The sequence below is a fragment of the Passer domesticus genome, chromosome 5 (assembly GCF_036417665.1).
Source record: "Passer domesticus isolate bPasDom1 chromosome 5, bPasDom1.hap1, whole genome shotgun sequence".
Classification (NCBI taxonomy): Eukaryota; Metazoa; Chordata; class Aves; order Passeriformes; family Passeridae; genus Passer; species Passer domesticus.
The window spans coordinates 49932875-49956903 of NC_087478.1; the positions used below are offsets into that span (position 1 = coordinate 49932875).

The following is a 24029-nucleotide window of genomic DNA, read 5'->3' on the forward strand; positions in this document are numbered from 1 at the left end:
ACAATTTGACTTACCTGAGATGACAGTCTGGGCCGGTGGCTTTAGAGAGGGCTTGTATCTGCAGTGTTCCCAGTGAAAGTAGGAAGGAGCTGGCAGCAGGGCTCCTGCAGGGAATGCCAGGTTGCACATGCTCATGGCAAATATGCATATAAGGTAGTTGGCATTCCCACAGCAGTGCCTCTGCCTGCTGTGGATCAGCTGATGTTTTGCTGTTCCCTCTGATACAGTGACCTGGACCTAGAGCTCGACATTAGGAAAGGGCAGTTGGCCTCCATCTACACCAAGGGGGATTGAGGCGAAGCAGAAATTGGAAAGAGCTGTGCATGTGGAGCTGGGGCGCATGCAAGAGACCATTCCCCCTACCCACGCTGCCCGTTCCTTCTCTTGGTGTAGATTTTGGCATTCACTGCAGTCTTTGTTGTTTCAGGTTGGAAGTTGAGTCCTGTGGTTGGAGCGGTGTACGGCCCTGAGTTATATGCAGGTAGAGCTTAAGTAGACACTTCCACTTCTGCCATTTAACTGCAGTGGTGTTTTTTATGTTCTTAATCTGTTTCTTTATAACCATTTTACGGTTTTGTTTTTGTTTTTATTCTTTTTAAAATTAAATTAGCGTCCAGCTTTCAAGCAGATGTCTCGCTGGGCAATGACGCCGCAGTGCCCCTGTCAGGAAGGGGGGGTATTAACACTTACATTCCTTTAATCAGTAAGTAGCCCCTTATGGCCCCTGTATTGTTACTGTGCTTGAGTTAATGATGACCTGTTACCCTTCTTCTCTCCAGTCTGTATAATATATACTTGAAAGGATGGGTCACGCTGGGAATGAGTTTACCTTGAACCAAAGTATAGTGTACAGTTGCTGTAACTTGTTCATCTGCAGTATCTTGCTGTACTGCTGGATGGGTCCTTCTGAACCACAAGGAGGCTGCAGAACAAGGGGAGGGTGTGTGTGAGGAATAGGCCATTCCCTTGCTCCCCTCCCTGTATTGAAATGGAAGAAACCAAACTGACAAATCCCTAAAGTACATATTATACAAGCTGCTGAACCACGGGTCTGCAGGGCCCCTAGTGGCATGCACCTGGATGCATGCTGGGTTGGGTTTTGTGCCCTGGGGCTCGTTCCCTCTCAGTATCTGTTTATGATGTGTTTGCAGATGCCTCTGAGGTTTTACAAAGTTTCATCATGAGCCAGTTTACTTCAGTTGAAAGCATAATAATAGAGGCATTGCTATATGTGGTGCCAGTTATTGGTCACACTTGTTAAATGAAGGTGGGCTCTCAGTAAACTGGCATTTTATGGGAAATTGCTGCTGCTGTTATATGGGCTATCTTGTCTTTCAGGCTTTAAAATGAACATACAGAGGATTGGGTGGCAAAGAGTGGGAGGGGAAAGGAGGGAAGAGACTGATGTAAGTTGGTTGACTTTAAGGGCCTCTTGACCAATTATTTTAAAGAGCCTCTGCAGTTTTGGAAGAACTGCGTGCTGTATTGATAGTAACTCCCCATGCTTCTCAGACTCTAACCAGACTGCATGGCAGTATCGAAAGGTGGGGGGATTTGAGCCCTGTTTGGGGTGGGTAAGGCATGCCAAAACATTAACCTCTTGCATGCCAAACCTCTCTGCAACCCTTCTCCCCCCAAAGGCCATGGTGTAGCAGGAAGTATGTATGGGATGCTTGCTGGGTTATAAGCATGTCCTTCTGCAGGATTGATGGCAAATGTCCCACCGCTGTGGAGCTGTCGTGTCACTTTGTTTGAAGCAGATGGTTGTTCTCTGGGGCAGAGCTTGTATCCTTTTCACCTTCCACCTTGTCTATCTTCACAGTTCCAGGCTTCCCCTATCCAACTGCAGCCACCACAGCCGCGGCGTTCCGGGGCGCCCATCTGAGGGGCCGAGGAAGGACAGTGTACGGGGCAGTGCGGGCAGTACCTCCCACGGCCATCCCTGCCTACCCAGGGTAAGCACTGGTCACAAGAGCAGAGTGCTCTGCACAAATAGCTAATCAGTTAACAAAAAACCCTAAAATTGTCTGGATGGTGAGAGTCAAGATCTTGCTAGTGCCAGAGCATTCTGCACATGATGGCATCCACTGGGGGCAAATCTAAATTTTTCTGTGTTCTTGACTGAAACAATTTTCAGTACTTGCTACAGCTTAAAGTGCTGATGGGTTCCTTCTCATAATTTCTCAATTTGTCTGCATATGGTACTTGTCATCCATTGACCCAATATGTTATAGTGCTGCTGAGAAGGACACAAAGAGAAAATCTAAAATTCCTGAAAAGGTTCTGCTCTTTGTACTCCATTTGTGTTTCCATATTCGGGAATGAGAAATATTATCCATTACCTTCATGCCTCACCATCTGGCAGTAGGACACAGAAGAGCCAGTTACCCACAATGGATTTGCTTTCTTTGTTGGAGACAGTTTAAAAAGGTTTAAAACAAAGATTAATCAAGTCCATTAATTTAAAGCTGGGAGCATTTGGGATGTAGAGAGAACATAATGCAATGAAGCAATGGCAAAGTGTGGCCTTAGCATTCTTTGCCCTCAGATTTTCACTAGTAATGCAGTGCAAAAAATGCTGTTACAAAGGAGTATTCTGCTGTTTAAAAGTAGGGGGGATAGGTCTGTATGTGAGTTTTGTTTTGGGTTTTTGTTGGTTTGTTTAAATGTGGTGGAATGAGAGCTAAATCAGCAAATCCCTTCCAAACCGTCTTTTTTTTTGTTTGTTTGGGTTTTTTTTATTTCTGATTTTGAGGATGCTTTAATCATATTGTCTCGAGTTCTACTTGCCATATTTTCCAGGCAATGTTCTCAGAAAGAACAGGAGTAGAATCGAATCCTCCAACACAGAGATGTGGACTGATCCTTCTTTTCCTTTACACTAGGCCAAAAGGGAAGAAAAAAAATCATAAATCTTTTATTAAGAAGGAAAGTGGAATCCATACAAATCAGTGCAAGGAGCTGGCCTGATCTATGCTGGATAAGCTAACAATACCTTGTGTGGCAGATTAAGTGAAGAGAGCTACTGTGACCCTTTTAGAGTCTAGTCTCATATTTGAAGTGGAGCTCCAGGAAGCAAGCTGCAGTGCTCATGTATCTGTCTAGCTTTGCTCTTTGGCAGTTTTGGCAATGTTTGTATTTAGTTCACCAGAAGACTTTAAATGAAACCTCTTGTCTAAATGTTCTGAACAGAGTGTTTCTTCTGGGTTTTCAAATCCACTTTTTTGCCACCACTCCTAGTTTACATTCTCTATCCTCTAACCATAGCCTCTGGCCTGTAACATGTCTGTCTATTGCTCTAAAAATGGCCCAGTCCAATTTTACTGGGGAGTGCTCCACAGTGAAACAAAGCAGCAAAGCTGAGCTAAGTGCTACCATCTAGCAGAATATGAAATATTTGCACCAGGGAGGGGGAATGTGCTTTTCATCCCTGGTAGTAACAGCTAGAGCATTCCTAGCCAGAGGCTGTCATGAGTGGGGCACTGGGAAGGCCTTGTCTTTGATGTAAATCCAGCCTGACTCCCATGTAAAACGTTTATTTTCATTTGAAATATGGGCCAGGCTTCAGTGATTAGCCCTTCCAAATACTGTCTCATATCTGTGTTTACTGGTATTACACTGAATTTTTCTGACCCTGCTGACTGATCCCATGTCTTCATGGGCAGCATACTACCTAGTAACCATTTACAGGGCACCAGTAAGCAAGGCAGACTCACAGAGGCCCAGAGCTGTCCCTAGTCCCAAGCACTGGGATGTAATTAACTACTACTGGTGGTTTTTGTCATCATAGTCTGAGTCTCTGCAAGATACTGTATAGAACAAATTGGATTCCTAGTGGAATAATACAAAATGTGCAGTTCAATTCCATGCTGCAGTAACCTGTAGGACAGCCACCACTCAGTGTGAGCATTGTTGACCTCCATGGGGTCATGGAAGGCACACGTTCCTGACATCTTGCCCTCCATCGGTTACTTTCTTCCTGGCCAGTGGAAAGATGACACCATAAGATCAGTCAGCAACATGAATGACCAAGACATAGTGAGTAATGTGGAAGAAGACAGTAAAGTAAGCTGCAGGTTAACTCAAACCTGATAGAAGGAATTGGTTTTCACAAACCTCAGTGGTTTTTAAGTTACAAAACTTAATGGTATCGTTGCATTTGAGAGCTTAGCAGAATTTAAAAAATACAGAATGTAGATTAATAAAAGCTCATTGGTATTGCCATACTGGATCAGACCTGAGCACCATCCAGGTTAGAATAAGTTTTGACAGTGTCAAATGCTAAACCAGAGGAAGATGCAAGAAATCATAGCTCTTAATAGTTTTAATATTTATTTCAAGAGCTCAGGATTTGCTAATGCATATGTGGAATGCCCATACTTATGCATGGCCTTGGTTGTTTATCCAAAGAAAGGATTTGATACCTCAGAAAGCAACTGCTTAGACTATTGTAGGTGAGTTAAATAGTCACCTAAATCTGACTTTGAACAGTAATGCAACCTTCAGTTTTAACTGAGGTGCCACTTGGTAGAAATAAGACGACATTATTACTCTGATATAAAGCACAAGTAAAAACTGTACTGGAATATTGCCCTGATTTGTAGCAGCCATGCTTTTAAAATGAGAATGCTAATATAAATGCTATATAAATAACACTTCAGACCAAAAGCTGAAAGAATTCAGACAGTCTGAAAAAAACTCACCTACCGTAAAACTCTCAAAGTTAAATAAACTTGATAAATTTTATTTCTCAAACTATAGGTTAGTCATTGACTTGTGCGTGGTCATTAAGTACCTATATGAATAATAGACTTGCCATAGTAAAGAGTAATTTCATCTAGGAGTGTAAATATATATGAGATTCACTGATTTGAAGCCATAGTAGTAGAAGACTAGATACAAGGCAGCAGACAGCTTTGAGGGTTTGAAGTGGTTTTTTTGCTCCTTTTCCAACACAACAGTCAGCTGTTGGTACACCTAAATGTTATGCTGGCTACTTTACAAAACCAGCCTGTTTCTTTTTCCTTTGGATGTTTTAGCACAGCTAGTAGGCTTTTCACAGATTGCACCAAGATTTGACTGGCTGCCAGATTGTTTTATACTTCTGGTCAAGCTACATAACCGGAATATGGTTCTCAGATGAAGGAATTCTCTGGTTTTGCTAGCATTAAGAATTACAAATATGGATATTCTACCATATAAATAAACCTTGCTAAATTTCAGCCCTGGAAGTTGATGTCAGTGAAGTCCTAACAAAAGCAGAGATGGAGGATTCATGTGTGTTTGGGTGTTTGGATCCCAGAACTCTTACTCTTACCTTTTATTAGCGTTCCTTGCAGTTTTCTCTGGAGGCTGATGCTAGCATCTCTTGCTGATAGAAATAGTGGCCTGATCCAATGTGGTAATGCTTATGTTCATCCAACTGATTGTGTTTGGAATAACTGTTAAAACTGCTAACCTGTTCATAAACCAAGTCACTTCCTCTGTCGTGCGTTTGCCTTTCCTGCAGGAGCAGGTGGAGTATCACTGCTAAAACACTCCTGGTCCTAGATAGAGAACCCAGCAATGTAAGTCACTGCCCCAGGAGCCAAACTCTTTGTTATGTGGTTGTAAAAATATAGCTTCAACAAACATGATCTTATGGCCTGCTTCTCCCTGCTGAAGTGGCTCCCCTCTTCCTCTAACAAGGGTCTCTATCTTCATACCTGCTCCCAGCGCTCTTGGAGACTACAGTAACTTTGTCCATTGGGAATGGAGTGTACTTTTCCTGGGGAAGGCAGCAAGACTAAATTATTCAAGCAGTAGCTAACACTGCAAGATTTTTTTTTTGTTTTATTTTTTTAGTAATAGCATGCAGAATTTTGGCAAGATCTGCTGGGCTTTTTTGTGTGTGTGTGCCTTACAATAGGTGGGTGTCTGAGGGTGGCAGGCTCTTGGCAGCATTTCACATTCCATCTGATGAGTAAAAAATGATAGTCAAAAGAATAGCTAGTGTTCCATACCTTCTTTTTTCTTAATGCTATGGGTAAGTCATGAACATTGCAGATGGTGGGATTAATGCTTTTTAAAGCCTTGAGCAAGTTTGTGTGGAGCTCTTCAGAGGACAAAGCTGGAGGAAATTCCTCAGTATGCGAAGCACACGCTGAACTCAAATGGGTGGGGGGCATCCCCTCTCTTCCTTCCTCATCCTTCCCCAACCCCTGTCCCCAGAGTGAGCTGTGTAGTCTTATGCTAGTGAATGCTCTGGTAAGAGCAGCTATTTGGGAACCCCAGGCTCTGTTTAACAGTTCTTGTGCTTGAAGTTCTGAGAGAAACAAAACTATGGCTTAAAGCAGAAAAAGCACCATCCCATGGAAACCCTTCCAGTTGCTCCTCTCTGCTATGGAATAAGTAATTACTACCAGGGACTCCCACTGCACCTTTCAATTTTCGGATCTTGGACCAGTCACCTAACCTTTTTAGCTCATTATCTCTGCTTGTGAAAGCAATGCATTGTGGGTATTTTTGGTTTTTTCTTTTCAATTACATTTCTCTGTGTTTACTTTGATCAGAATTGATTGACTTGTTTTCCTGAGGTGTTGCATCGGTTCTTTAAGATGCTGAATAATAATACTTTGCATGCTTGTGTGATCAGCCAAATCTTATCGCATGTCTAATGTGCAGGGTAAAAGCAGGTGATGTATGGATGTCAGAAACAAAAGTCATGGAGCCCTGTGAAGCCTGAAAAATGTAATCAGGCACAAGTCTCTGAACCACACTTCCTGATGTAGGTGACTCCAGCCCCTGTGGGATGCCTTCTGTGAAGGGCTCCTCAATTTCACAAGCCCACTTCATGAAGCCAATGTTTCCATGTGTTTTAGGGGGTAACTAAAATCATTCCAGGAGAACAACCGACAGTGGAGGTTTCTAAAGCCTTGTGTCTCTCTTCAGGACGTCAGATCTTTTTGAGTCAATATTTACTGTACAAGATGGTGGTTCCCCTCCGTCTCTCCTTTGCATACTGTCTCCCCCTCTGCCCACCCCTTCCCCCTTTGCATGCCATGGAAGATGACTTGGAGCCGTGCGTGCGCACACACGTTCTCTTGCTGATTTGCTCCTGCCAAAAGCCCAGGTTGTGGATTCATACATCACCTGCCTGTGTAAAACGCATGTGCATGCTGCCGTCCTCAATAACCGGAATGTGTTTTCTGTTCTTTTGTTTTTTGTTTGTTTTTTTGTTTTGTTTTGTTTTCTTTTTTTTTTTTTTTTGTTTTTGTGTGGATTTTCTGCAGTGTGGTTTACCAGGACGGATTTTACGGTGCTGACCTCTATGTAAGTACACACACCGGAGCCTTCTTTGTCCCCAACCCCTGACAAGCCAGCCTTTTTTTGTTTTCTTTTCTTTTTCTTTTGGTTTGTTCGTTTGGTTTGGTTTTTTAAATATCATTTACTTTAATTTTCTTCTTCCTTGTGGATATATATTTATATATTTAGGAATGCAAGCATGCTTCTCTGTCACTGCGCTTGCCCCTGGGTGCAAGACCTAAGCCTTTGGGTTTCCTGATCATTGCCAGGGTCAGTTTATTTGGTGTCCTGTCCCCCATATGCACACTGGTACTAATCAATCTGAGAGATGATTAGCAAATTAAAATTTCTCTCAACACTTCTCTCATTTACATAATTTGGATATAAAAATAACAGGACTGGTTTAGCCTCAGACCTTCCTTTCCTTCTCCCCCTCTTCCCTTCCCTTTCTCTTCCCTCTTGGGGCCCTTTCGGGTTTGATTTGTGTAGCCCACACTACACTGAACAAGTTGTATGTTTAAAAATGTCCGTGTGCCACTGGGATGTGGAGATTATCCCTTTGGGGAAGACACTGGGACTGATTAAATATGGAGGCTGAGATGCTAGAGGAAAACTGACATCTCATTTTGCTGGTAGGAATGGCACCTAAATAGGCTAGATTCTCTCACCTCTTCAGGGAATTGTAAAGTACAAATATGTGGAGGTGTTTGGTTACAAGAGTCAGCAGCCTCCTCCTGTTTGGGAATTAGCTCTTATACCACGGGAGACTTTGTCCTGTCATTGTCTTTGTCCTACCCAGTCAGTCTGTATTGCAAATCTCCAGGGAGTCTGTGTGTACATAGGTGGGTTGTGGATGGAGGTATTTGAACTGGCTAGTGAGAAAAGTGCTTTCCTCTCCAAGGGAGAGCTGTTGCAGAGCAGGAATATGGTAGGAACTTGCCTTTCAAAGCCAAAATGTTCATAGCCTGCAACTCATAGCCTGCCTGGCTTTATCAGAGTTCCTAATTGTGGCATTGTAGGTCATAGCTCTCTGGAGCTGGCAAGTTTTGTATATTTGGGTAGGGATGCAATTGTCAGCACAAATTTCACAGTCCTGCTCCTTTGAAGGTGCCTTTCCTGACCTTTATAACCCTGCGGTTAGACTCAGGATAATGGATGAAACTAGCTTTTGGGTTTTGTTGGCTTATATGGAGGATCAGGTTCTGGACAGGTGTTTTTTCCAGCCCAGATAGAGCAGTTGGAAGATGTGCTGTCTGACAGAGAGAGAACTGTGTACATTTCTTCACTCTTACATACACTATTGTGTGTGCAGTCCTTTAAAGATTGATCTGCCTAGTCAAGTGTTTCTTTATAAAACTGTGTCAAGGACTACAGAAGGTTCTGTGTTTTCCTGCCTCACTCCTAAAACACTACTTTTACAGACACTGACTTTGCTATGGCATGTAACCAAGAAAATGAATGGTGCTTAGTGCCTCTTCCCACAGAGTGTGGCATATAAAAGGCTGCCATGTTGAAAGGGAAGTCTGGCCAGGGTTACTCCTTATTTTTGAGAAAGCTTCTTCAGAGCTTTTGGAGGAGAGGCTTATATAACATGTAAGGACAGAAACTTCAGCAGTGAAGAACACCCATAACCACCTGGTGCTGCAGAGCAGTACCACCACGTAACACAAAGCCAAGCCCCCAGGTCAGGTTAGAACCATTAGGTGGATTTCTGATGCCTTTGCTGTTGGTGGCAGTGGTGTCACTGTCAGAAGGCAGGATGATGGAAGAGAGGGCTGCATCAAAGTGGATGGTGGTGCTTTTCCTGGTTACTGCTGGCCAGAGCCCTCCAATGGAGCTCAGTTATCATTATCCAAACTTGAAGTTGCCCTTCCAAACAATTTGCTTGGCACAGGTGGAATGACTTCAGTGTCCCTGTGTGTCACTGATTTGTTGTGCTTTTCACTGCAGCGCTTCTATCCCTCTGGTTGCTGTGATAGGTTTACCCAGATTCCAGAAGGTATGGCAGAGGACATTTCAGTTAGGACTGGGGGAAAGTTAAATCAAGGTTCTCTTAAGACTTGTGAGTCCATAGGGTTGTGGAAAGGAGCTGAGCTGGCAGGGAGTGGTTAATACTAGGCGAGATGAAAGGGAAGTGTCCCAAGTTTGGGCTGCTTTTTCTGCATATATGCTATGCACCGATTTCTCATTTTCCTCCTCCTCCTTTTCCTCACTCCTTTTTTCTTTCCTGGGGCAACCATCCTGCTAGCCATTTCTTCTGTGAAGAAGGCATTCCATCTGTTGTTGGATGCGTCCCACTCTGGCAAGACACCTGAATTGATAAAACAACCTGCCCCAGGATGCAGAGGGCTTCATTTCGGATCATAAGAAAGGTTATCTTTCTTCTACAATGGGGTCAATCTGGGTGGCGGGGGGGGAAACCCAAACAAACCCACCTGTGCAAAGACTGCTCCTGCCTGTGAAAAGCGTGCTTGCATCCACTGGAAAGAAAAGGCTGGTGAGCCCCGCTGTGGGCTGTATGTATGATTGTTTCTTTCCACAGCTGTGTTTTTTTGAACTGCTCTTCCTGTGTTCTGTTATAGAATAGTCTTACAGGAACCAATCATTAGCGCTAAAATACCTCAGGTAGGAGTGCCAGTGTGACCTGCCAACCAATCAGATTGTGGATTGCAGTGGAAAAAACTGAATTATACTAACCATTCCAGCACCACATTAGAGATGGGAACAGAGGCTTTTTTAGAGCAGCGCAGACTCACGTGTGAGCCAAGCCCCCGCTGTAGCAGGGTGGCGTGTGTCCAGATTTCATACCAAGTGGCATTTCACTCAAAAAAACCAAACAAAAACCAACCAAAAACTAAAAACCAACAAAACTTTAATTCAGTGGAAAGGTTAACAAGGTCATGCTTGTCCCATTACCATGTAGAAGCACTTGCTGCAATGGACACTGTTGTCCTGTCACCTCTTCTAATTCATTCATGCTCATTCCTGGTGCACGTATGCCACCCTTCTAATACAGAAATACCAGAAGCGGTTCTAGCCCTTTCTGCTTCTTAACTTCTGTTGTATGGAAGTATGGGGGTGGAGAAGACACATCTGAGAGATGACAAATAAAAGACCCTAAAATTTGGCTCGCTGCCTGAACCTGGCAAGCATTAAAATGTACCTAACTGGTACCATGAGTTCCATATTTCTCTGGGGTTATGGACACACTTGTGTCCTAGGGGCAGAATGGCTCTTTGGAGTAAAGAGGGCAGTGACATACTTTGTGTGCCCTTCTAAGGCAGGAAGGGAAAAAGAAAAGGGAGATTTATACCACACTGGCATAGTAAGCTGTAGTTTTGGATTTCCTCTTGCTCTCGTTGGATTGATCACCTGATACGGACTTCAAGAGTGGAGGAGAAGATGTACTTGAGCTGAACCACATAAAATGCTAATTTATTTTCATTAACATACTCAGTAATTGGAATGCTGCTTTAGTTGGGATTGCAGCTTCCTGTATGTGTTGTTTTCCCATGTTTGTCATTCAGAAAACATAAGACAATACTGAAAAAGCTGCCTAATGTTAAAGAAGGAATTTAAAGTTAAAATATTGCTTTGTTGATGAGCCAAGGACAGTAACATCACAGAAGAATAGTTTTAAATATGAGATTTTGTTCATACCCAAGCACTACAGCTGTTGGACAGCTCAGGTCTGTAGTATCAACCACTACATGGGGAAAGGGATCCAGCATAGCCCCAGCAAGACTGGAATGCCAGATAGACAGAGAAAGAGAACTTGAATCAAAATAAGCAGCATTTAGGCTGGTGTTTTTTTCTGTCATGTGGTCCCTAGACAGTCCAAAAGCTTGTACCAAAAAGGGCTAATCTTAATTTGCACAGTCCTTTTGGTTGTTTTTAATGCCCAGTGAAAATGCATAAGCCTTCTCACTAGTTCCCATTCCCTTATGGAGGCAGTAATTAAATTGTCCCATTGACAGAAACATCTCAGACAGAACATCACAAGAAGCTCAGCTACACTTACTTCTTTTGATAAGAGACTAAAGATTTTTAAAAATTGAACCTGTATGGGTAACCTGTCCCTGTGGAACCAAACAGGTGGAGTGGGAGTTTGCATGGCTGTCCTGAGTTTCAGGCACTATGCCACTCATTGGTTTCTTCTGCTGCAGTTTGGCTGTGGCACTGAAGGAATGTGTTGAAGCTGGCAAGGGCCTTTTTTCCCTTTCTCTTTTTTTAAATTTTTTTTTTTATAATTCATTCTTTCTTTCATTTGGAAACACATTTTCCCTCTTTGTTACTGTGGTTGCAGATGCTCTATGCTGTTACAATTTTTATTTACTGGAGTACCTAAAGTGGGTAGCACCAGAAATCACTAGGGGTCCTAGGACCTTGCAGATGAGCTCTGCATATCAGTTATAAGTTTTGTGTGAACAGGAATAGCAGGAGAAAATATCTGGTGCATTGGACAAGCTGAACAGGTTTTAGATGCATTTATTGAATTATATAGGTGGATCCTAGGTTATGGAGAACAGGAGCATCAGCTGGGTAAGGCAACCTGTACAGTGCCTGCTCTGTACGGTCCCAGAGTTTGAAAGGATTTATATAAAAACAACTTATAGTTGCAACAGTTCTTCCTCTTTCCTTCACCCTATTTTGGTGTGTTTGGACCTGCCGGTCATGCTAAATACATCCCGTCTCAGAAATCTCCCAGCTGTCCACACTCATTGCTCCTCTGACAGGAATGCACCATGGCCATTATGATCCCCATTTTTGGTTTTATTTGAAGTACACATAAGTAGACTTTGCAGATTGCTTTGAAATGAGCAGGTCTGCCTGTACGTGTGTACCTCTATCCTGAGATTTTTTTTTTCCTTTTTAAAATAACCAGTAGCTTCAGTTTGCATCAGTGCATGGTTAAAAAGCAATACACGTCAGCTATTTCTTAACTTCATTTCTCCAATGAATTATTTCTCCTGTTTTTTTGTTGTTGTTTTTTTTTTTCCTTTTTTTTGTTTGTTGTGCAGTTGACTGAAGAAATGTTAACATCCCGCTCTAAATCTCTCAGTGGAGTCTCTGTTCCCTTCTCTGATATAACAGATGGGTTATTGCTTGTTATAATTATTAACATTGTGGTGTGGGACAGGGCTAGGGTGGGAGCCATCCTGGGGGGCGAGGGCGGTGCTGGGGAGTCGTTGAGGTTGGAATGTTAACTCCAGTGGTGACTGACTGTTTCCGTAATAGCAGGTTGTTGTGGCTGCACGCTCTAGTACTTGAGGCTGTGTACTTCACTGAGCTTGTGGTAGAGCCTAGGGCGAACTGCTGTCCCAAGAGAATGCTGGGATGGATAGAACTAGCCAATATGAGTCTGAACGTGGTGACTTTGCTGGTTGTTCTAGCTCCAGATGTCAGCATGCTTAGTTTTTAATTTTGATTAATAAATGTTACTCCATTCCCCCTCCCACACCTGATTCCAAACCTTCTTTCTTCTTCTTTATTTTTGGTTTCTTTGTTTTTTTGGTTTTTTTGGTTATTTTTGGTTTGGTTTGGTTTTGTTCTGTTTTGTTTTCCTTTATGAGAGACATGAGTTAAAAGACAATTATATGATAAGCCTTTTTGGTTTCAAACTGCATCTTGCTGTCATGTTCAGAGTATGTGCCAGGCACGTTTGAAGCAGCTTCTGGTCTGAAATGTGACTGGCAAGTGTGGAAGTGTGGGGCAGAGTGGGAATCACGGGTGCCTGCTAAGGCCAGCTGCCCTGCAGAGGGTAGTACCTGGAGAAAATGCCTCCTACACTGTGCCCAAGTGACAAACCAAGGGTTCAGGAAGCATTTAGCCTAAGGGGAATACTGCAATGGCATTGATACAAAGTTTTGTCTTAATTTGGTGAGGCTAATGAAAATTGGATTTGGATTAAGGCTGCACCTCATTCCTCTGGCCTCTGTCATGTTTTACATGGTGATACAATGATAGCATGGCAAAACCAAGCTAAACATCCCCAACTGTCAATCCAAAATGCAGGATTTGAAATAGCCAGGTGGGATTAAAAGGGCTAAACTGTAACATAGCATCTTTTCCAGGCCGTGTGGTGATGTTTCACAGGTGTTGCTTTTCACATCTGTGTTGCTTTTTCTGCTGTTAACTAGAAGATTGTAGAGGCTGCAACTCCCTTTTCTCTGGAGTAGGAAAGGGTCTGCAAGCATGTTTTGGATAGCACATCAGCCTTCACAGGGCTAATGCAGGCCACATGAAAGAAACCAATATTAATTTAAAATCATTAAATCATTACTTCTAATTTAAAAGATACCCAGGTCCAGATTGAGCACTGTTGAGCAAAGACAAAGTTCTGTAGTGGAGCTGATCTTGTACTCTTAGTTCCACATATGCAAAAGATATATAGGGAAGAAGTGGTACAGGTATGTTGAGCTGATTCTGGAGGTGAAGAGCGTAACTCTGTCTTCTGGTCCTTCAAACCCTGAAATGTCAATTGGAAGAAAAAGGAAAAAGAAAAAGCCAGAAGCAATCTGGAATTTTGTGATTTTTTTTTTTATGGCTCACTGTGTTTCTAGGAAGTTAAAACTATGGTTCATTTACTAAGCCTTCACCCCAAGTTAAAAAAAGTGTTCAGAAATCCAATAAAGATGTAACCAGGCTTCAGAGCCCTATTTGCTGCCTGCTATGCCACCTTTGTCCCTGATCTGAAAGATGGCTGGCCTTGCTCTGCCCCAAGAGCTCCTTGTGGGAGTTCCAGAAGGAGACTTGCAGGTCTTCTCTGAGTCAGAATTCACATTTTGACAACACAGCTGTTAAGTACATTTTTAGTCACTACCTCTGATCACCTTTGCTACAGGTGTGTAGCATGGGCAGAAATACAGCAGCAGAACAGACTGTTCTGGCATAATTCTCTTGACCTGTTTCATTCTTATATGGAGAGGAGGGGAGAACAGTCTGGCTGGCCTCAATATTGGTTTGCTTGTTGACAGCCCAGAAACCAATGGGGACTGTCTTCTCTGACCATCTTTTCCTGGTTACTTTTCACCACCTCTGACTACTGATATTTTGCACATGTGGACCCAATTAAATTCTAGCCCTTTGGGTTTTCCTGGATGTAAAAGAGAGAGGGTAAAAAAAAAAGTAGGAATTTCTCTGAATGATTCCCTTTCTAAAATACTTAATAGAAAGTGTCCACCTCTGATTTCCCCTCCTTAAGAGGAAGAGGCCATAGAAATTATCTTGCCTGCAAGATTCCGGATCTTTCCTGGTTTCCATTTCCTCCATGCCAAATTGCATTTTCTGTAGGGTTGTAACAATGTTCAGTTTTCCTTTAGTGTATTCCTTTTGCTCAAGAGGATAATGGAAGGGCCTCCCTGGTCCCTCTAGGGAAAGGAATATACGTGAGATAGTGGGTGATGCTTGTGATAGACATGACATGGGAGCTGATGCAGTTTGAAACACTTCCTCTCCTTGTGATCTGTGTGACTTTTTTTAAATATTTTTTTTATGCTCTCCATGGGTGGACAGGTATCTGTAAAGTCAGTTCTCTTCTCTCCTGCAGGGTGGATATGCAGCCTACAGATATGCACAGCCTGCTACTGCAACAGCAGCCACGGCCGCTGCAGCCGCTGCAGCAGCTTACAGCGATGGGTATGTAAGGGAGAGGTGTCCATGGGGGCTAGCTTGCTGTGCCCAGGGATTCAAGGAGCATTGATCCATCACAGAACTTCTGCTTCTTTGCCCCATCTCTTTGTCTGACCTGCACTCGCATGTGCACACATGCATGCACCTCCCAACACGGAAGACTTGAGTGCACGGTTTGTCTCTGCTCCTGGACAGTATTGCTCTTAGTGTATGTGAGCTGGCACAAATCCTGACCTCTTCCCTGTCCTTGTGATTCTCCTCTGCACAAAGCAGGCAGTGTGGTTACAGCCTCAGAGTCAGAGATCAGGCTTTGGGCAGGCTACTAAATCACTGGGTGCGTTTCTCTCCCCCTCATAAAGTAAAAATGACTCAGCTCATGCAGTGCTCTAGGATGCTTTAGCATGCAGCTCTGAATAGATACAAAGGATTGTCTTCATCAGAGTGCTTGCCTTGAGATTTTTCATTGCCTGTGCAATGAGGCCATGTTTTAATCCTAGCACATTAAAGTTTATACTCCTCTCATAGTGGAGAATCCCTCACTGCTTTCCATTTAGCAGCTGTTACTGTGCCAGTAGCTCTAGTGCCAGCAGTCCCTCTGGTCCCTAATTGCATCACACAATTACCCAAAGGTAAGGGATGCGCTGGCTGACATTTCAAAGGTGCTGACCTCTTTCCTGCAGGTCAGGCTCATGGCCTGTGCCACATTCCTCCCGGCAGGCCGTTCTCTCATCCATCTCATACAATGCATGGCAGCATGCTCATAGGATCTCTCTGCAGAGGAGCTGCCCGCGTGCCTGTGTGTGCATGGATGCAGACATGTGTGTGCAAGGGCATGCTGCTGCTTCCATCACCTGTGGTCAGAGAGCTGTTACTCTGCCCCTCCCGAGTGACTTTGTTTTTTCTTTTATATCTTTTCTCCCTCTCTTCAGTTATGGCAGGGTGTACACAGCAGATCCTTACCATGCCCTTGCCCCTGCCGCTAGCTACGGAGTTGGCGCTGTGGTAAGTGGGATTTTCTTTCTTGTGCTGTTTCTCATTTCCAGCATGGGGAACAGCCACTGGGTATCAGGCACTGAACCCTCACCCACCCAGAAAAACTTCTGTTGAGGGAGGAGGTCCTTAGCAGCAGTGCTGGGTTCCCAGTTGTTCCGCATTCATATTTATGTGCGCACTAAGGAAGGAACCAGGCTGTAGGAGACCAGTGATTGCTCGGTCTTGCACATCATCTAGTACAATAAGAAATGAAATCAATAGCAGACAGAACTGCCAGGAGCCAGAACACTATTGATGAATCAGTAGAACTGTATCGAGGTGATACATAGAGCAAATATCAGCAATAGTTAGAGATTCAGCACACCCTTTTTTGCCATTTTCAGTTCTAGGAAGCGAGGGAATAAGTTGTTCTTGTAACATCTTGCAGCAAAGCTGCTTCACTTGGTTCCCTCTTGCACTGGTGGAAGGATGCAGTGTCCTGCCTGCCAGCAGTAGTTACGCAAGGGCAGGATGAGGTATGCTGGCATCGGAGGGGAGTGGAGCAGCTTGCTGAAAACACATGCTTGCCCATCTGCTAGCCAGTGCAGTATCTATGTTGTTGCAAAGGCTGGAATACAAATGTGCTCAGAGAAAAAAGACACCTAAAAATAGATATCTGCAGTGTAGCACCTCCATTTCAGCCTCAGCTCATCTTGTGGATTCTCTTTAGGGTCAATGAGGGAAAAACAGGTAATTTTAGGATACCCAGTCATCGTATCTATTTTAGACCTTTACCTTGAGGTGAGGTGAAGAGCATCCTAGAAGTTCTGGTCTCCGCAGTCTCTAAAGGCAGCCTGGACAACTGGCTTGAGATTAGGACTGGTGAGTCCCCTCTCTGGTACTGAATTTCCTTCCACCAAGACTTGCCAAACTTCACCTCCAGCTGGCTGGCCATGAGCATGCCCTCCTGAGCCACATCTTTGGTTTTGCAGGCAGAGTTCTCTCTTGCTTCTTAGAGGTGCTGATGGTGGTGGGTCAGTGCCAGGACAGGTCCTTCCAGAAGCATTTGGGTGCTGTCCTGCATATCTCTACACAGTTCTCCTCCTAACAACCTTTTCTTCTCCCGTTTCATTTCTACAGGCGAGTTTATACCGAGGTGGCTACAGCCGATTTGCCCCCTACTGAAGTGACGTGAGCCCCCTGCAAGCGGGACAGCCCCCCCAGTTCATGAGGCCTGGCTATTGCAATATTTACTAGTAGAGGAACTCTATAGCAAGTCGAGGAGGAAAAACAAAAAAAAAAAACAAAAGAGAAAATACTTTTTTATACCTCACTATGTTCTTCGAATATGTATTTTTTTTCCTTTAAATTTCTGCCTTTAATTCTTTTGTTCCAAAGATTGTGCTTTTTTTTGTTTGTTTGTTTTTTGTTTTCAATTTTGGGGTTTTTTTAACTGTGGTAAAAATAATGCATTTCCGTGTCTGTATGTTGGTGCATAGCTTATCCTACCAATCACGGAAAAGGCGATTAGCGATAAGGAAAGCTGTTAGAAACTGATATCATGCAATTAATCAGGAACATGCAGACAGAGTTACTTCCCTGGGTCTGGTGCTTGGTGCCTGTGAGACAGGAGGACGTGAGGGAGAAGTCTCCACCTGCTGTGTTTCTGGTCTGCAGAAGGAAGCACTCTGGCTGTGGCTGGGACCTGAATGCTGGTGGGAAATAGTCGTTTACGTTTGGAAATGGGGGAAATGCAGAGACTTTCTTTGTTTCTATCACCATCTGACGCACACAGGTTTGTGACAGTTTCAGCAGTGTCAGAACTTTAGACTTCGCAAGAGAAGAGTCCCTCAACCTGCCCAAAGACTTCAGCTGTTACCTGCTCTATAGGGGATAAGACTTTGAAAGGAGTTTTTGTTAAGGATGATCTTTTCCCCACACACAGAACTTCTACTCAGTGATTTTTGTCCGCTGCAGGTGGCTGTAATTGTCATAGTTTTCATTCCTCCTTTTGAAGATCTTTCTCTCTTGCTGTCCCTTTCCACCCCTTCGTTCCTCGAGGAGTGGCGGATGCAGTGCAGGATCATGCAGAGTACCTCTGTTGTGGACAGCAAGTGATTCCTTGGGGAGGTGAAGCACCTGCAGCCTTGCAGAGGAAGAAAGCGAGCAGAAGAGTTGAGCGTGGCACATGCTCTGAGGCCCAGCGTGCAGGGGCTCTGCTCCTGTTCATCCTGGGCTGCTTAGGTGCTTCTGCAAGTAATCTGTTTCAAATAACATGAGTGAGGAAAAACCAGTCATGCATAAGCTGCTTGAGGTGAGGGACAGGCATGTGCGTTTGTGTGGGGGAAGAGGATCTTTTATATCTACATGATCCTGAAGTAGTTTTGTATCTGGCAGAAGCAGTTTGTGCAAGCTCTGAATTCATAGGAACTTCTTACCACAAGCTATTTCAGGCCCTTCCATAGCTGCATTGGAGCCCCTGGGTTTGTTTTGCCCAGCTTCTCACAGAATGTTGTGCACCTGGTCTGCTGAGTCCATATAGACACTACATATTAGAAGACTTGGAAGGATAGAAACTATTTAGCTGAGGGGTCCACGACTCCCAAGACCATCTCCCTTCTGCTCTCACAGACAGAGAATTCGCTGTGTTTCAAAGACAGCACACTCAGATGACTGTGAGCTGTGACGTGATGGGAGTTGCTGCTCTCCAGGCTTCCCTGTTCAACTGCTGGCTCCTGGAGTGCTCCCAGTAAAGCCAGTGGTCAGAGGCAGGCTCTAATCACATGCTGGAGAGATGCAGAAGTGTAATTGTCCCGGGCTGCCTAGACTCCGTGGATTGGTGCTGGGGTGAGCCACTGCCCTCAGAAGGGCAGCTCAGAGTTTGGATTTGTTGGCAGAGCCTCTCCAGCTCCTGTTGAACACCTGCTTTTCCATCCACCACTGATACAGAATAGGAGAACTCCTGCATTTAACACTAAGCAACATCATCAAGCAGAGGTCTTGCTCCTGAGGGAGTGTCCTGGTCCAGCCACACACAACCACACGCTTTTTGCTCTTCCCCAGTGATACACGGAGCCTCTCTGTGCACAGCAGAGATGGGAAGAATGGGGACACCATTAGTTAAGCTTGAGACCCTGAAGCTGTTGATTTTTCTGGAGGAATAGCTAGATAAAGGGGACACCAAACTGCCAGCCTGTTGGCCACCTTTTTTTTTTCCTGGTTTTAGTGTTGGTTTTTTACTTTTTTTTTTTCCCAAGCCAAAGTTTGGTTTGTTGCTGTTATGACAATTTTTTTGTTGTTTGTATATAAATACTTTAGCTTGAAAATAGGGAGGGGGAGAACAGGGTGTTGGGGCTTTCACAAAATCTAGGAAACAAGGGAGACTTGGCATGTTTGGGGGTTTTTACTGCCTGAGTTGGGGTAGAAGAGGGAGGACTTGTGGTAGAGATAGTCATATTCAAGGGGATTTATTTCCACTGCAGAGCAGCCAGGGGACTTCTGGAGCTGGGATGCAGCAAAAGCCTCTCTACTGGATTTGTTCTCCCCACTGTGGATGGAGGGCCCGAGCAAGGCCGTCCCTTCCCTTCCTGCAGGCAGTTCCTCAGGCTGTGAGCCAGGAGCATCTGCAGAGCCCCGCTGGGGCAGCTGCTCCCCACTGCCCCTCCCACATTCAGTTCAGCTGGTTCTGACTGCGGCTCCCCAAAAGCCAGGTTCTCCCACCCTGAGTGCCCTCCCCTGCCCTGGCAGTGCCACCTGCAATCCCCCCCTGCCACTTGGCCTCCCTGGGAATAGGGGGGCCAGTCCCATTTTCTGCCTCCTGGCAGAGTCTATGCATGGCAGCTTCAGCCCGCCCAAGTATATTAGGAATGTGAGGGGTTTAGTGCAGAAGCACCCAACTTTTGGGGGGCTGTGGTCCCCCAGTCTCCAAGTAATACCTGTTCTAAGACCATCCAGCCTGATTCCTCCTGTATCCGAGCCTGGCCTGCTCTGGTCCCTCCCTGGCGGGCTCCTCTGGTGCATTAAGCAGCCAGTTCTCTGTGGCTCCAGAGTTAATGCTGCAAGATTCCCTGAGGGAGCTTGCTGATAGCCTGGCATCCTGCTCTCAGCACTGGCTGCAGAGGGGACACCGGGACACTTGCATGGCTGGGGGCCAGAGGTAGCTCACTGCTTCCAGGTGTCCAAAGCACCAGACCTCCCAAAAACTTGCATGGCAAGGTTTCTTGAGTGAGTGTTGTGCATGACAGGAGAGCTCTTCAGCCTTTCTTCTCTGTTGGTGAACAACAGCTCCAGTTTCACTCTGATGTGTTGTGAGCTGGCTAGAGATGCTTTCAGAGTAGCCAAGGTGTGGCTGTATCTATCTCCTGAAGAAGTGAAGACAAAGCCTATATCTCCCTATGCAAAATTAATTACGTTTAATAAATTGAACTGGGCCCTGGCTTACTAGAATGATGGCATTAGTGCTTGTCCATGCGATGGGTCTGCAGTCACAGGTCCCTTGCAAAGCAGGGTTTGGCTTTCTGAGGGAAACCACACAGGCAGCCTGGCAAATAGCTTGCTGTTTGTCACCTTCTGGTCTGGTGGCATCTGGGATTCCTCTTGATGCAGAGAAAAAAATGTATCTAACTGTAGCTGTTTGTGCTGTCTTGCAATAGGTCCAGCCAGCACATGATGATATACAGATTAAATTTTGGTTTGAAGAGTTGGTTTATTTAATGTGCTGGTCTGTATTTCCTTGCAGTTACAGCTGTGTTGGTATAAAGTAACTATTACCGGTATAGCATATTCTCTACTGGGAATAAGTTATATTGATGCCCAGCACATTAGCAAACTGTTGTCCTGGTCCCCATGTGTGGGAGGCTGCACTGTTGTAGGTGGGTTAGCTTTTCTAAGAAAAGCCATGACAGGACCTGGAGGCAATGGGGAGCTCGGTATGAGCCTGCTATAGCCAGCTTTTCCCAGGTGAAGCAGTTAGGTGGGTCCTGTGTCATGAGTTCAGATAGAAAAAGCCATGTTTAAAGATAGCTATGGCTTGGCTGTTCCAGTGCCTGAGAGGGAGCAGACTTGCCCAGCGAGGAGCACTGGCTCTGCAGTGAGACCTGTGTTTCAGACAGGGCTCTGTCAGTGGCCCCTTGAGGGTCCCTGTGGGGCAGTCATGTCGCTACTTTAGACTTCGCTTCCCTGTCCCTAAAGTGAAGTTGAAGTTTTTCCCTGTTCTTACCTGTTTTGAGATCCATGGATGTGAAGTGTACAGCAAGAGCTGAGGAGGTTTTTCTGAGTAGCTGGCTTGAGTGCTGGCTGTGGAACGGTTAATGAAGCCATTTCCCTGCCTGAAGAGAGACACTGGCTGCTGGGCTTTCAGTTCCAGCACCCAGAGCTCTGTCAGTGGGGAATACAAAGCAGAGCCTCCCAGTTCTACCCATGTTTTTCCCCAGCCCATCCCTATCTGTATCTTCCCATCCTAGCCACAAAGATGGAGGCAAGTGGAAAACAGGTTTGGGGAGCACTTAAGGAATTTAATAAAGGGAAACCCAAACAACAGCTCTGGGGAGTGCTTTTGCTGAATCTAGCTCCAAAGGGAAAGCACATAGGCAGCCTGGCAGAGGACCTGCTGCCTGTGACCCTCCAGCCTGGCAGGGTTGGGGGAATGCTGTCCTTGGTGTAGAGGGGTGATTTTTAAAGTGTTTTACCTGTTTGCACTGTTTTAAAATAGGAGAGGGGGGGAAAAAACCAACCCAGTGAACAAGATGAACATCCAATGTAAACTTCTTTGTGTTTTTATTTTTGACATGCTCTTGGATAATGTCAAACATTTTGTAGTATACACCAGTGAGACTTGATTCTTTGTTGCATAAAACACTATTTTTGGTGATGTTAATGTCTGAAAAGCCTGTTCCCTACATCCCCACCTTACGGATTGCCCTCTCCACCCTCCAACCCCAGTAAACTTCTCTTCTACAATGAAAACTCCAGTCAACAAGGCAAGCAGGAGTCTGATAGCCAGAGCATGAAATGGGGCCCTTTGCAAGTAGGCTGTGGGGTTTCTGCCTGGTGTGCTTTGCTCCAGCCAGGAGCTGTCAGGAGAGCCCCCGTCCCTCTCGGGGTGGCCAAGTCCCATCTCTGTTGCCACTGCTGGCCCTGGAAGACAGCTTCTTGCTGGGGCTGCCAGTGCTGCCCATGGTTGTCTTTTTGAGGCCATGGGCTGCAGCTGGGCCAGGCTTGTACAGGTAACCAGCTTCCCAGGCTGCCTCTCAACTTGTGACAGAGCAGGAAGGCATCAGCCAAAATCCTTGCCTGATTTCACCAGGAGATTGCTGGTGTCTAAAGCCGTCCACCGGGATACTCATTTGGCTGGCAGTCAGAGTCAGCAAAATGCCCATTAATCTTAGGAATGTTTTTTCTTTTTAAATTTTTGTTGATGTTCTGAAGTGGGTCAATAAATCTCTTGCCAGATTTCCAGTTCTCTGCTGGTGGAGAGGCTTGCTGCTTCTCTGAGGAGTAAATTCCTTACAGAAATCAGGCCTCCCACATTAGTAGTCTCAGTTCTGGTCATGTTTTTCTATTTTTTTTCTGTTCACAGTATTTTGTGTGTGCGAGTGTGTAGTTCTGGCAGCTCAGTTCGGCTGCATTATCAAGTGACAAAATCGTCCTCTTTTACCCCAGGGGATGTGATTTGGTTTTGTTTTCTTTTCTTGGGTTTCTTTTTTGTTTGTTTGTTTGGGATTTTTGTTAGGCTTTGTTTGGTTTTTGGTTTGTTTTTTTTTTTTATATGATAAATCCTGCTTGTAAATAGCTGGAGCTAAAACCTGGGGCTGATAGCAAATGAGAACCAGGGCTATAGAGTGATACAGAGCTGGTGGAGTATTTTACTGACCTCACAGGCTGATCTCTTTGAGACTCGGAGATTTTCAGTGCGAGGCTGAGATGCCACAGCACCTCCAATGGCAGCAACAGACTTGCCCCTTGTCGCAGTGTCCCCGGCACCTCCCGTTCCAGGTACCGCCGGGGAACAGGACGTGTCCCCAATGGGACACGTTCCCTTCCCCTGGATCATTTCCTAGGACGCCCGAGCCGCTTGCCCAGGGTCCCATTTCCCTGCTGACTCTGGAGAAGCAGTATCTGCATCCCAGGGCTTTGTGACAGCCTTTAACTTCCCGCCCTCCCTCGTTAAGTATCATATTGTATAGTAGCTTTCAGACCATACAGTATTCATTGGGTTATTCCTATTATTATCAAGTAGCTGGAATTGTGAAGGTTGGAGTAGTTAGATCTTTAGCTTTTATTCCTTTTTTTTGTATTACTATCCATGTGTATAAATTATTGATCATGTTGCTGGCTTTTATAAACTCTAAGCAAGGGGGGAAACCCTTCCTAACCCTTTGCAAATGGTAATGAAGCACTGTTTTTAAATAAAAGAGAGAAACACCAGTCTGCTGGCTCCCCTGTGTTGTTTGTTTTTCAGCACATCTGGATGAATTTCGCTGGTGCATTGCCCTGGCAGGTAAAAAGCAAAGAAGGGAAGCTGGTGTGAAGAACAAGCTGGGAGATTGGATCTTCTTAGCAGTGATAAAGGGCCTTGGCAAGTCATGCTGGCAAAATCCCAGCCCCATCTGTTCCTATACTGACCTCTCCAAAAATCCACACCTTTCCCTGCCACTCTTTCCCATTGCTTCTTATTAGGAGAGAAGGTATTTGGTATTTGATAAGAAGCTTTTTCTTTTTTTTTTCTCTCCAAGCCTAGTCGGTGTTTGAGCCTGTTAGTGTGGAAGGAGAGACAACCATTTCATTTTTATGGTTCTGCATCTCCTTTAGTGCCTGTGTGGCCAACCTCCCTCTGTCTGTGCTAGCACAGGTGTAATAGTTAACACACACAACTGGAAGCTGGGGTTCCTGTGTCAGTGTAAATTTCCTCTGGGAGTTTGGACATGTCTTTTAATCACTGCCCCTGTTGTCCTGTCTGTAAAAGGAGTGTTGCTGCAGACAAGCAGAAATTCATTCACATTCTATGTAGTACTTGCAAATCCTCCAGTGAAAGATGTCATGCAAATATAGATCTGTGTAATCAGGTGCCTTTAAAACTGAAATGATCCTAAAAATAGCAAATAATAAATCCCTGTGGCTAATTCAAAGTGATTATTGAAACA

At 44.8% G+C, this 24029-nt stretch overlaps 1 protein-coding gene across 14 annotated transcripts in view; it reads left to right on the top strand.

Annotated features, from left to right (window-relative positions):
• The window catches only part of RBFOX2 (RNA binding fox-1 homolog 2), a 170971-nt gene extending 147658 nt beyond the window's left edge, over nucleotides 1-23313 (top strand). For 7 of the 14 annotated variants that reach the window (XM_064420354.1, XM_064420361.1, XM_064420362.1 and 4 more), the window contains 8 exons: nucleotides 428-481; nucleotides 611-703; nucleotides 1823-1955; nucleotides 7272-7311; nucleotides 12306-12382; nucleotides 14834-14922; nucleotides 15846-15918; nucleotides 17029-23313. In XM_064420354.1, the coding sequence (XP_064276424.1) occupies nucleotides 428-481; nucleotides 611-703; nucleotides 1823-1955; nucleotides 7272-7311; nucleotides 12306-12382; nucleotides 14834-14922; nucleotides 15846-15918; nucleotides 17029-17083 (614 nt within the window). In that variant the 3' untranslated portion in view covers nucleotides 17084-23313. Of the gene's footprint in view, nucleotides 1-427; nucleotides 482-610; nucleotides 704-1822; nucleotides 1956-7271; nucleotides 7312-9532; nucleotides 9657-9866; nucleotides 9910-12305; nucleotides 12383-14833; nucleotides 14923-15845; nucleotides 15919-17028 lie in introns of those variants that run through there. The other 7 variants (XR_010362439.1, XM_064420355.1, XM_064420356.1 and 4 more) reach the window with 7 other exon arrangements.
• Nucleotides 23314-24029: the final 716 nt, after the last annotated feature.